This window comes from Candoia aspera, chromosome 3 (genome assembly GCF_035149785.1).
Source record: "Candoia aspera isolate rCanAsp1 chromosome 3, rCanAsp1.hap2, whole genome shotgun sequence".
NCBI lineage: Eukaryota > Metazoa > Chordata > Lepidosauria > Squamata > Boidae > Candoia > Candoia aspera.
Window position 1 is genome coordinate 112,963,940 of NC_086155.1, and position 13,434 is coordinate 112,977,373.

The following is a 13,434-nucleotide window of genomic DNA, read 5'->3' on the forward strand; positions in this document are numbered from 1 at the left end:
CTCACTGAAAAAAGTCAGGTTCCTTTCATGAAAGGCAGAGAGCGAAACTTGTGCTTCTTCAAGTTCCAAAACACTATTTCTAACCAATTCTAAGCAGGCACAGCCCTAATGGGTGTAGTTTTCTATGAGAGTTTCTAAAGAATTTCCCCTGCTACTATAGCAATTAAGATCATGTATTTATTACTTCATACATGTAGAACTTTGAAAGTTTTTTTTAAAGAAATGCCTTTATAGCATTATACAGTCAAAATTAAAATACATAAAATAATAAAATAACCTTAAAGGCTGCATGCATTGTGTTCAGGAAAATAAAGTTGATAGCATTTGCAATTCTTTCTTTAAGGCAATAGCATGTAACTTGTAGATCCCCAACCAAAGTATGTAGACTCCAGAGCCCCCAGTTCTGTAGCACTGAAATTCAGCAGCAAATGGCAGTGTGATGGTTAGTGGAGGGTCGGGTGGGGCTCATGGGTAGCCATTTTAACAGTGAAAATGACTACCCCGCCCCAAAAGCAACAAAAAAATAGAAGCATCTTTCCCCCAAGGATAAAACTGTTAGCCCTGGATATGGGGTGAAGTCCCTGTACCTTTAGAGGGCAATTTTAAAAAAGTGAGCCCCAAAGCTAAAGAAACATATCTGCCCTGTCTTGAGCATTTGGGCCCCAGCTCTTTAACCTCTTTGGATAAATAATTTTGTATTTTTGCTACATGAAAAGTGAGCATTTTATAACAATGGTAAATCTGAATACTGCTTAACAATCATGGAATTCTAGTAATGGGACAAAGATGAGAGAGCATTTTATGGAATTGGCAAATCTTTAGAAATCACAATCACTTGTGCCAGAAATGATGCATCAGGCATAATATTTGCAAATCTCCAACTGGAAGCAAGGAAAGAAATACATATCCCACAATGTCCTTTCATGGAACCATTAACTGGGAAAGGGTCATTTAGGTCACTGCATCCAACTCTCTGTTCAGTCCAGATTCAAGCCACCTTGAGCGATGGCTGCCCAGCCTCTCATACTGAACTGCACTTCTGGCTAGGAAGTTTTTCTAATGGTCATCAGGAAACAGTGTTCCTGAAACTTCTAGGTCCTGCACGTTGGAACGAGTTCTATACAACTCAATCTTTTGCTTCTTTTAGTTTGAAATGAAGTTAAAGTAGTTAACTTTAGTGAACAGTTAAATCTGTTCACAACTTTTCTCCCAACCATTTGCTGCACAAATTGAGGATAACTGAACAGAACTTCATCAGCTTTCATTCATCATTAAACATACTTCCTGTTCCTTATTGAAATTGACACTGCAGCCTTCTTGACACAGTAACAACACCACAAACATTTTCTATTAAAGGGCAAACAATTCATTGGGTTATTTTAGTACTTTTTTATTGTTAATTTTAATCTGTGTTCTAAACTTTCTAGATTCGGTTTCTGTTTTTAAACTTTGTTAGCTGCGCTGAATAAAAGAATCAAAATAGCTACCAAGACCGGGATCACTGACAAATCTAACTCCATTATCTTTAATCCTGATGTCCCATTGAGGAGCAAAGACAGATGTCAGTGTGGAGACAAATGGCAATACACATTATTTATGATAAAACATCCAAAATCTCTTGCAAAAAGTCCAAACCTGTTCCCCACCCATGAACATGATATCTTCAGGACAAATGAAAGTCCATGGCAGAGTTTCTGTTAAATATAGATTGCAAATATATATATAAATAAATATATTTATTTATATATATATTTATATATTTATTTTTATATATTTTCCAGCATTGTCTTGGTATCTCTTACCGCATCACAGGGGTTCTGCAAAGCACTGCCTGTGTGTTCAAAGGCAAGAATGCTTTCTGCTGTAGTGGAATGACTGAAAGGTTTAACAAAAAAGAAATCTCCCTGCTCAGACATAGGAGAGAAACAAGACTTGTAGTTCTGAGCTCCAGCTCCACTCACTTCAAGGTATCTTATAAAGCCTTCTGGATTTGGATACCCACTGATATTTATGGTAGACTTCCGGTCTGTCCTCCTACTACAGCAGCGTGACATGATCCAGCTTGGGACACAGAAGCCAGATTTGAAGCACCTGGCTCCTACAATAATCATCATTACGCAAGACACCAGAGAGATAGCCACAAGAGAGATGATAAGATAGAGAGTTAAGTTCTGGGCTCTGGCAGGTGACTTTGGGAGAAGGTCCAAGGATTTGGTAAAGTCTTGTGCAGCATTATCCTCTGAGGAGATTATTAGAATCAATGATGCTGAAAGACACGGCACCCCATTGTCTCTCACCTCTACCACCAACCGGTGGGAAACCCCAGGCTCCCTCAGTGTCCGAGTGACACGGATCTCTCCTGAGTGGCCTTCTACTTTGAAAGCATTCACCTCATTTGTCTCATGGAGCAAATGGTATGAAACCCATGCATTATGGCCACTGTCAGCATCCACAGCTACTATTTTAGTCACCAGGTATCCAGGTTCTACTGGGATTAGAAGTGACTGATGAAAGGCAGAACCCTTGGGAACTTCTGGGTGTACAATTACAGGCGCATTGTCGTTCTGATCCACTATGAACAGATGAAGAGTGGTTGTGCTGCTTAGCGGTGGGAAACCTGAATCCTTCACCTCTACTGAAACTTGAAAGACTTTTTCTTGCTCATAGTCTAGAACCCTGGAGGTGTAAATACTGCCATTCTCTTGATTGATGTGGAAATAGGTTGAGATGGGCAAGCCATGATTTCCGGTGTCCACAATGGAATAAGACAGCTTGGAGTTGACACCTACATCTGGATCACAGGCCGACACAGAAAAGACTAGAGTTCCAGGAGATGTATTTTCCTCCACATGGGTTGTGTAGGAAGGAATGGAGAAAGTGGGTGCATTGTCATTGATGTCTGAAACTTGAATTAATATATTTTTCTCAGTTGATTTTTGAGGTATTCCAGAATCTGTTGCTTTAATTGTGATACTGTATCCAGCAGTCTTCTCTCGATCAAGTGGGGCATTGGTCACTAGTGAATAATGCCCTTTAAATGAAGATACCAATTTAAATGGGACATGTCTTGGAATCTCTAAGTGGACTTGCCCATTTTCCTCAGAATCATTGTCCTTTGCTTGGATAAGGGCAATGACTGTCCCTATGGGTGCATCTTCTTGCACTGAGCTAGAAAGAGTGGTCATCATAATCTCTGGACTGTTGTCATTAACATCAACAAGTTCTACTCTAATATTGCAGTGACCTTCCATGGCAGGGGATCCCTTGTCTTTAATGTAGATGGCTATTTCATATGCATTGGCTTCTTCATAATCCAATAAAACTTTTGTCTTGATTTCCCCTGTTTGAGAGTCCAGACTAAACAGGTCAAGGAGTTTTAGCTGTACACTGCTGCTGGATCTGAAGAAATATTCAACTTCTCCATTAGGTCCTTCATCTAAGTCAGTAACATTGAGTTTTGTTACAACAGTCCCCACCTGGATGTTTTCCTCCAAATAAACCTTTGATACAGGTGGTTCACACACTGGGGGATTATCATTTGCATCAAGAACATGGACTGTTACCTGAACAGTGCCTGACTGAATAGGATTTCCACTATCCAGGGCAGTCAGGACTAAATGATGGGTAGCTGCTTTTTCCCTGTCCAGGAGCTTTTCCAATACAATTTCAGGTATTTTGACCCCATCTCCTCTGATATTGATGCTCAAAGCAAAATGTTCATTTGGGCTGAGCTCATAGGTTGCAATGGAATTGGAACCGGTGTCTTGGTCTTCTGCAACTTCCAGCCGTAATCGGGTACCTAGGTTGGCAACCTCAGTGATTTCTAAAGAAACAGTGTCCTTTGGGAATCGGGGGGCATTGTCATTCACATCCAGTATCTCCACCTCCACCCGGTTAAGTTGCAGTGGGTTCTCCAGCACCAACTGAAAAGGGAAAGAACACCTGGGGCTGGAACTGCACAGCATTTCCCGATCTAACCTCTCATTGACGAGTAACATGCCGTCTGCCAGGTTGACTTGGAAGTAGTGGCGCATTCCCTCACTGACCAGCTGCAAGCGGCGAGCACGCAGAGTCCGCACATCCACTCCCAGATCCTTGGCAATATTCCCCACGTAAGAGCCTGGATCCTGGTCCTCTGGGATGGAGTAGTGTATCTGCATGGAGATGAGATCTGGCAGGGAAAACACTGATGCTAAAAATAACAGCGGCTGCCATTGCAAATTCTGTCTGCTGTCCATGCCTGGCTTGCTCCAGTCAAAAGGATTGCAGCTTCTGGCTGCTGCTGCTGCTTCTGCTTGCCGGGAGTTGGGGGAGGTGGGTGGGTGGGTGGGTGGGCTGGGTTGTTGTTGGTTTTTTTTTTGCTGCTTCTAGATACACTCTGTCCCTCCCACCTGGTGGCTCTGGGATGACCCGAGAGGGGCAGCGCAACCCCCCAAAAAGGGAGCTGCAGCTTGAGAGGGAAGGGAGAGGAGGAGGAATGGATTTTCAAGTGCCAGCAGCAGCAGCAGCAGCAGCAGCAGCAGCAGCAGCAGCAGCAGCAGCAATTCCTCGTTGGCAAAATGAGCAGCAGAGGAAAAAGAGCTCTGAAATGGATAGTACTGGCAATTCTCTCCTCCGTGACAGCACTGAAGCCCCTTTCTCAAAATACACCCTACAAAATACTTTGCCCGTCTCCAGAGCCACCATGCTCCTCCTCCCCCTCCTTTTCCAGCACAGCAGAGAGAGCTGTCCCAAGGGTGCTGTTGGCCAAAAGAGCTTGCACAGACTGCCTGGCTGAAAAAGCTGAACTCAAAAGTGCAGAATAAAGGCAGAGAGCTGCTGATAATATGCATAACCTCGGAAAAAGAGAACGACAACCCCCCAGCCTTAATTCCCAGCCTTCCCCCTGAAACAAAACAACTGGAGCAACAGAGATGCCTGAGTGAGTGAGTGAGTGAGTAAGTAAAAAAACCTACATGCAGCCTGCTAGATATACAGTTCAGAAGGCTTCAGGACGGGCTTGTATAGATTAACACCATCTATGCATTCGATTATTCACTTATTTCCCCACCCTTATCTCTTGTGTGCAGGAAACCATGAGATGTGTACAGATCCCAGGGCTTAAGCAGAAAATTCTCACCTTATGAAAGAAGCTGGCTTCAGTTAGATTGCTGCAAGAGGCTGCCCTAAGAGTCAAATTAGGTTTCATAAACACAAACTCGCTGATATCTGACACAGGAGAAAAGCAAGATCTGTATCCTCGGACTGGAGGTCCTGAAGTGGCTACCTGTACTCCAATCATGGCATCTCCAGGACTCAGCTGATAATGATAATGTCCCATCATGTGATCTGGGACATTTTCAAGCCCATTAGCTTTACCTCCACAGCATCCAAAGATGGTAGGTGTTATGAGAGCATCACAGTGGAGACATCTCGCTCCCAAGGCCACCAAAACAATCAACAAGATGGTAGAAATTGCTGCCAAAGAGATAATAAGATACAAAGTCAATGTGGGTGGTCTCTCACTTTCCAGAGAGTGTGCAGTTAACCCTAGAAACACTTCAGGAGTGCTCTCTTCCAGGAATATGATCACAGTAACTGAGGTAGACATGGGAGGTTCTCCTGAGTCTTTGACAACCAGGACTAGTTCCTGAGTAGGACTGTCTAGGTCCTGTATTATTCGCATAGTCCTCATTTCCCCACTGTGAAGAGTTATGCTAAACAGACTGAGATCTGTGGCTTGTTCTAGATGATAAGAGAGCCAAGCATTTTGCCCAGAATCCAAGTCCACTGCCATAATTTTTGTGATTAAAGCTTTGGCCACTGTAGATCGAGGAATCCTGAATTGTACAACTGAATCTTTCCCAGTAAAAGGAAACTGAATCTTTGGTGCATTGTCATTCTGATCTAGTAGATAGATGTGCACCATAACCCTGTTGCAGAGAGAAGGAGAACCACCATCACAAGCTTCCACCTGAAACTGAAAATGATTGGTACGCTCATAATCAAAGGAGCTCTCTGCAAAAACTTCCCCATTTGTTGGGTTAATGGAGATGAAAGAAGTGAGATCTTCAACCAGTTCTTGTCCTGGACTGGCCAAAACAATGTAAGATAGCCGGGAATTCTGATCCTTATCTGCATCTGTTGCAGAAACTTTAAGGAGAATCACTCCTACTGGATTGTTCTCTTCTAAGATTACTTCATAAAATGACCTTTCAAACTGAGGTGGATTATCATTGACATCTGCCAGAGTAATGGAGAAAGATATCTCTTGCAAGAGACGTGGATTTCCTAAGTCAAAGGCACAGATAGTGATATTGTGTTGAGAAGAGTTCTCACGATCCAGCTGCTCACCAATGAGCAAGGAGTACTGGTGCTCGAAATCCTTCCGAAGTTTAAAAGGAAGGTTTTTTGACAAATCACACTGGACTTTCCCTTGATCCCCAGAGTCTCTGTCCTTGACATGTATCACAGCAACCACTGTGCCAGGAGGTGCATCTTCACTCATGGAACTTGAGAAAGATGTGAGAATGACTTCAGGGGCATTATCATTGACATCTGTCACTTCTACAATAACACTGCAGTGCTGTTCCATGGTAGGGGAGCCCATGTCCTTAGCTTCCACTTCAATTTCATATACGCTGGCTTCTTCAAAATCAAGACTCCCTTGTACATGGATTTCTCCTGTGATATTATCAATAGCAAATATTCTGCACAATGCTTCAGAGTTATGACTGCTGAGGGAATACCGTACCTGTCCATTAGACCCTTCATCAAAGTCGGTTGCATTCAGCTTAATCACCAGTGTTCCAGGAGGAGAATTTTCTACCAAGCGGATATTGTAAGTGGGTTTGTCAAAAACTGGGTGATTATCATTGGCATCCAGAACGTGGACAGCAATTTGTACAGTGCTAGATCTGGGGAATGTGCCACCATCTTCAGCTGTCAGGATCAAATTGTGGACAGCCACACGCTCTCTGTCCAATGTTTTCTCCAGAACTAGCTCTGGGAATTTGGTGCCATCTGTGCGTGCCTTCACATTGAGGCTGAAGTTCTCATTGATGCTGAGGTGATAGGTTTGCAAAGTGTTTGTTCCTATGTCTGGATCCTGTGCATGTGGGATAGGGAAACGGGCACCCAGGGCAGCCAATTCATAGATCTGCAGAACGATTGTGCTACTTGAGAATTCAGGAGCATTGTCGTTGATATCCAGAATCTCCACCTCGATGCGATAGAACTCCACCGGGTTTTCAATAGCAAGTTTAAGATGCAAGAAACACCGCAGGTTCTGCCCACAAAGCTGCTCTCTGTCTATTCTGTCATTGATTATTATGATTCCAGTGTTCACATTCACAGAGAAATACTGGAAGTCGGAATCAGAAAGCACCTGCAGATTGGCAGCTGCAAGCTTTGTTACATCCATTCCTAAATCCTTAGCAAGATTTCCTACAAAGGCTCCCCGAGTGAGTTCCTCTGGGACAGAATAACGAATCTGTGCAGAACAGTCACCCAGAAACAGACAGAAAGCAAAGGTATGTAGGAATCCCAAACGCCAGGCAGTTTTTTCTGTTGTGAGCATCTTTCAGAAATCCACGGCAGGATGGTCTAAAATTGCAAAACAGGAGCTATTTATAGCACACAGTATCGCTTTAAAACCCTTAAAAAACTCACCACTTATCTCAACGAAATATGCACTATATGAAGGAAAAAGGGTCTACAGTCAGTGTTTACCTCCCTCATTCATTGTTTTGGTTTGAGAGAGATTGTCACAGCTATGGAGGGAGTGGCACGCACGGCAGGTCTTCAGCATTAACCTCCTGTTCATTCGCTGAGACTGCTCTCCTATTTATCCAATCAGCGGAGTCTCTCCCAGGACAGCAACACACGCACCAATCCATGTCTGGAAGTTGCTACTGTGTGAAAAAGGACCGCGTAACCTGCTGTTTTTAACCTAGAGACACCAGGCAAAAAGACAGACCGTGGAAAACACAGCCCAACATCTTGTCCCATTTTGGCTTTTGTTCTAGCTTATCTGACCACCAGAAGCATTGACCGCATACAGATATTTGCTCGCAAAGCACAGCTGGCTCCTCCTGTTACATGTGCAATAAAACAGCTAATTTCTCGTTTTCTATCAGGAGCGACAGTTAATGAAGACTAGTGAGCAACGGCTCCCTCTTCACCCTCCACCCCAATCTCAACCTAAGGTTCCAGCTCATCCAGCTAATTATTTGTAGGCTACTGAATTAATGACACTTTTAATGTAAGATGCATCTATTTTTTTTTTCAGAAAAGATATATTCCACCCTTCTAATAAAAAGCCACTTGACAGGTGGTGGAGCTTTGCAATTGTAAACATGTTAAAACTGAGAGATGATCTGATTTTGACAGCATTTGAAAAATGATTTACAATTACTAACATTTGCAGTTTCTTCTCATTCCTGCCCAAATCAAGCCACTGATCCCCAGTTCCTGGTTCCTCTCATAGATATTTCCAACACATGTAACAACATGGTGGGAATCAATCCACAAAATTTGCCCCATCTTCATAGTTTCTAGTAACACGATCAGAGCAGTAATGTTCCTGCCCCATTTTGATAACAAGGTTCAATCAGTCCATTTATGAGGATACAGACCCATAAGAACATAGCTCTTGGTCAAATTTCAAAGTATTAGTGGAAATATTAATTATGTTTGGATGGGAAACAGCACAAAACACAAAAGGTCACCTCACCTGCTTTGGATGGTTTAGCGTATTAATATGACACAAAAAAGGATCAAGGTTCCTTGTTAGAGTACTTGACTGGGGATACACAGGCCTCATAAAGGTGAAATCACTTCTGTCTGACCCTGGAGAATGCCTGGTTTTATGGGACTGGCTATGGGAGTCTGCAGGCCTCAGTGTCACTTCCATGTATTCCAGAGTACCATCTGAGTTCAGTTGCAGTTTAGGACTGGAGTGTTTGAAAAGATCCCTGACAGGAGCATTGTTCATGCTGTAAGAAGAATCTCTGCCTTTTCTATTCCAAAAGCATTTTGCAGACAAGACAATTAAAGTAATGAGAGAGACAATGCTAACTGCCGCCAGAGCTATAATCAGATAAAGAGTCAGATCAGATTTTTCTTTAGGTTGACTTAGGAACTCATGAGACTGTGGACTTTCCTCAGGTGTTTTTTCTTCTAGTGAGACCAAGATCGTAACAGTAGTGGACAAAGGTGGTTCTCCGTGGTCCTTTACAAGGACAAGGATTTTCTGTGCAAGGAGATCTGCTTCTTGGAAGTTTCGAACAGTCCAAATTTCCCCGGTGTATGGAGCCACTCGAAACAAGGAGGCATTCGTAGACTGGGGGAGTAAGGAGTAGGAGAGCCAGGCATTATGACCAGAATCTGCATCCACTGCTGTGACTTTTGTGACGACATAGCCTACTGGTGCAGACAGAGGGATTCTCTGGAGTGCTGACAATTGCTGGCCAGTCACTGGATACAAAACAACAGGAGCATTATCATTCTGGTCCAATATGAAGAGATAAACAGTGACACTGGAGCTTAGTTGGGGTGTCCCAGCATCCTGCACAGTAACAAGGATTTGCAGCACTTGAAGCATTTCATAATCAAAAGAATGCTGGGCATATATATTTCCATTATCTGGGTTGATGTAAACAAAGGAAGAAATAAGGGCATCTTGGATCTGATTTCCAGCCACTGAGTAGGTGAGCCGGGAATTGTCACCCTCATCAGGATCAGAGGCAGACACAGTACACAACAGAGAGCCAGGTGGATCGTTCTCTTTCAAGAAGGAGTTGTAGAAATGCTGAGAGAAGGATGGGGCATTATCATTGACATCTGAAATGTTCAACAAGATAGTCAAATCTCTAGTTAGAGGTGGAATTCCTGAGTCTTGGGCAGTGAGTTTGATGGTATATTGAGAGACTCTTTCTCTGTCCAGCTTTTCATGTGTAATCAAGGAAAAATGATTTTCAAAAGATTTAATTTTAAAGGGTAAGCTTGATGGTATTTGCAAGCCTACTTTTCCATTGACACCTGAATCTTGGTCTCGTACACTGAAAAGCCCCACCACTGTCTCTAAAGGTATATTTTCTGGCAGTGGATTTACCAAGGAGGTAAGCAGAATCTCTGGGAAATGGTCATTTTCATCTTCAACTTCTACTTGGATAACACAGTGGCCTTCCATCTGTGGAATACCCTTGTCTCTGGCTCTTATATGAAGTTCATAAAATTGAGATTCTTCAAAATCCACAACTCCTTGGACATAGATCTCACCTGTATGGGGTTCTAAACGAAACAACATCTGGATGGAATCTGATGTGTGGATTCCAAAAGAATACTGTATTTCCCCATTAGAACCTGCATCAGGGTCAGTTGCATTGAGTTTAAAAATTAAAGAGCCTACAGGAATATTTTCCAAAAAACTTATCTTGTACACAGGCAGATCAAACATAGGCTCATTATCATTATTATCAAGGACCACAATGGTGAGCTGACTTGTTCCTGATAGGATGGGGTCCCCTCCATCATAGGCAGTCAGTATGAGCTGGTGTTCTGATTGCTTTTCTCTATCCAAAGGCTGGTCTAGCACTAGCTCAGGTAAAAGCTTGCCATCCTTCACATTCTTGATGTCAAGTATGAAATGGGGGTTGGGACTGAGCTGGTAGGCACTGACTGCATTGGTCCCAACATCTGCATCATGCGCACTCTCCAGTGGGAGCCGTGATCCTGTAGCAGCAGATTCTGCTACCCTCAATATAAGCCAGGGAGTGATGAAACTGGGTGAATTGTCATTCAAGTCCAGAATCTCTACCTCCAGGTGAAAGAGTTCCAAGGGATTTTCAATTACCACTTGCACTGGCAGGATGCACAGTGAGCTTGCTCCACAGAGAGTCTCTCGATCTATCTTTTCATTCACCATCAGAGCACCACTGTCCAAGTTAATTGCAAAGTACCTCTTACTTTCCTCAGAGCCCAGCCAAAGCCTACGACTTGAAAGATCTGCCAGTGTTAAGCCCAGGTCATGTGCCACCTCTCCCACCATGGTCCCCAGCTTCGATTCCTCCACAATAGAATAGCGGATCTGTCCTGTAATCAACACCCAGTTGAATAATAAAAATAAGCCCAGTACTTGCCATTTGCAAGAGAGTTGCCAGGACAATTGTGGCTCCATCTCAGAAAGTCTTCTTGTGATATCCCATTTATCAGGAGATTCCAGGACCTGGATGAGTTCTGTTAATAAAATCCCTCTGTATTCCTTTCCAAATGAATATAAGTAGCTTTTGATCTTGCTTAGCTGCAACAACAGTGTTAGTCAGAAAGGTGAGGGGGTGGATCAGGGGAGGGAAGCTGAATTACAGCCATAATGACGGAGGAAGAAAGCCAAGGCGGAAAGAGCAGATCCCTTCCTTCCATCAAAAATCTGGATCAGCAGCTGAATAGATGATAACTCCATATAGTCTCCACCACTGACAGTTCCACCTACACCCTTAAAGTTGCAGCAACATACCGAGTTGAGATGGCACCCAATGAAGCAGGCTGGTTCGTCACTGGTTTTGGCAGCTATGTTTAGCAGCTCAGATTCTTGTTCTCAAGGAAACAGCACATCCGGCAAGCATGAACAGTACAAACCCTCATTGTTCACATTTGCTAGATTCTTCCATCTCATCCGAACAAATAAGAAACTCTCTTTATCCAGAATGATAATATCTGGCTACAAAATGATCTACTTTTCCGTTTGTTATGAAAAGGTAGCGCAGGAAGGAAAAGAGAAGTACTTTGTACATACATGCATTCATCCAGAGTATGGTCTGCTTGTTTTTGGCTTAGCATGATGTGTGAACCTGTCCATTGCAACATACTGTTAGGTCTAAGCCTCTGTTAGTATTATGTATGAATGTATGTCAACATAAGACATCCAAATATTGACGTAATCTCTTCTCTCTGTGTTCTGCTTTCAAAAGGATACCGATCCTAGAAACTGTTCTGGAAAATTACCCAACTACTAATCTTCTTTTATAGAGAGAAACCAGTTGTTGACATTTAACCTAATCGCTATGCACCCATTAGTTAAAAGCATCACTTCCTATCAAATCTTTAGGGGACAAGGATATTTTTTTTACTTCTTTTAAAATATTTTACAGAGATATATAGTACAAAATATCCCCAAAAGTATTTTCAATTCATAAGTTGTCCACCTTAATATGAAACCCGTTTGACGTAGCCCTAGTCATCAGTTTCAACATCATGATATCCAAATCAAAAGCACTACTACATAAAGCGCTTACAGAAAAATATTTCACATCTCATCTCATTTGCCTCTTGGGAAAGACAGCTGGCTGGAAGAGTACCTATTGCTAATATCCCGCTAGTGATTGGCTTCACAAACCTGAAGTGTCTCCCTTCTGAGGAGTGGGTCATGTCAGGCTTTAGGAGAGTATAAGGAGAAATATCTCTTCCAATGAAAGCTGTAGGAAATTAATATTTTACTCTACAGAGTCAAGCATGTTAAGAAAGCATCAATGATTTTCCACTTACATGGAATTTATTTCTTTCAAGTACTGGTGCAAGCCATATCAGATGTCTTATTTTCAATCTTTAAATCACTTCAAGATTAAATAACTGCCCAGAGTCCCCCATTGGGGGAGATGGGCGGTGATATAAATTTAATACATTAAACAAACAAACAAACAAACAAATAAATAACATAGAAAGTGCTGAGATTGCTATCAGAGTGGAATAGCCCCTCCTATTCACTATGGACAGATATGAATATGCTGATATTCTAGATCAGGTATCAAACTGATTCTGGCTGACATAAGTGAGACTTAGGATTTCAACTATAGTTTAAGCCTCTGGGAAGAGCATCTTATTCCAAAACAGCCTGGCTGATCTGACTTTCTCCCGGAATGCTGAGATTTTGAAAAGGCCTAGGACTGTATTTTGTTATAGCTTATATGAAATTCATGCATTCTGTCACTTTGGTGGCCAAGGAAACTCCTTGTCCTGAGAAAGAGTTTGGCTTCTTGGCTTGATGCCCCTTTCGAGTTACAGTGTATCCTGAATCTAGAAATGAATCTATTGAATTTGTCCATAGTCACTGAACAAATGGTTTCATTCTCCATGATATAAACATGAGAGGAAATGGACATTCCATTTTAATGCCTTTGACCAAAGAGTAAAAGCTGTGAAATTTGGCCAATATCAGGATTTGACAAATGCAAATACAGAAATTACTGACATTCTGTCAGCACTTTTCTTAGTTACAAGTTTGTGATATATAGGCTATGAGAAATAGGTTGGGTTATTATTGAGATCAGAGTGATTATACAGATATTGCTCTGGATTGAAAAAAGGCAGAAACCCAGATCTGAAACTGTTGATTATAACATACTGGAAAGAGATCTTTCCTCCAAAATCTTCATCACTAACCCTGAGGAGCCTTTCTGT

General features: G+C 42.4%; 2 protein-coding genes across 2 annotated transcripts in view; both read right to left on the reverse strand.

Moving 5' to 3' along the window:
* Positions 1–13,434, reverse strand: part of LOC134494652 (protocadherin gamma-B5-like) — an 86,281-nt gene that overhangs the window by 13,668 nt on the left and 59,179 nt on the right. The gene's annotated exons all lie outside the window — the stretch shown is intronic.
* On the reverse strand, positions 1,767–11,460 carry LOC134493008 (protocadherin Fat 4-like). The gene is made up of 3 exons (XM_063297220.1): positions 8,714–11,460; positions 5,120–7,471; positions 1,767–4,244 (listed from the first exon to the last, which is right to left on the reverse strand). The coding sequence occupies exons 1-3, from the start codon at positions 11,156–11,158 to the stop codon at positions 1,767–1,769; spliced, it is 7,275 nt and encodes a 2,424-aa protein (XP_063153290.1). The 5' UTR covers positions 11,159–11,460.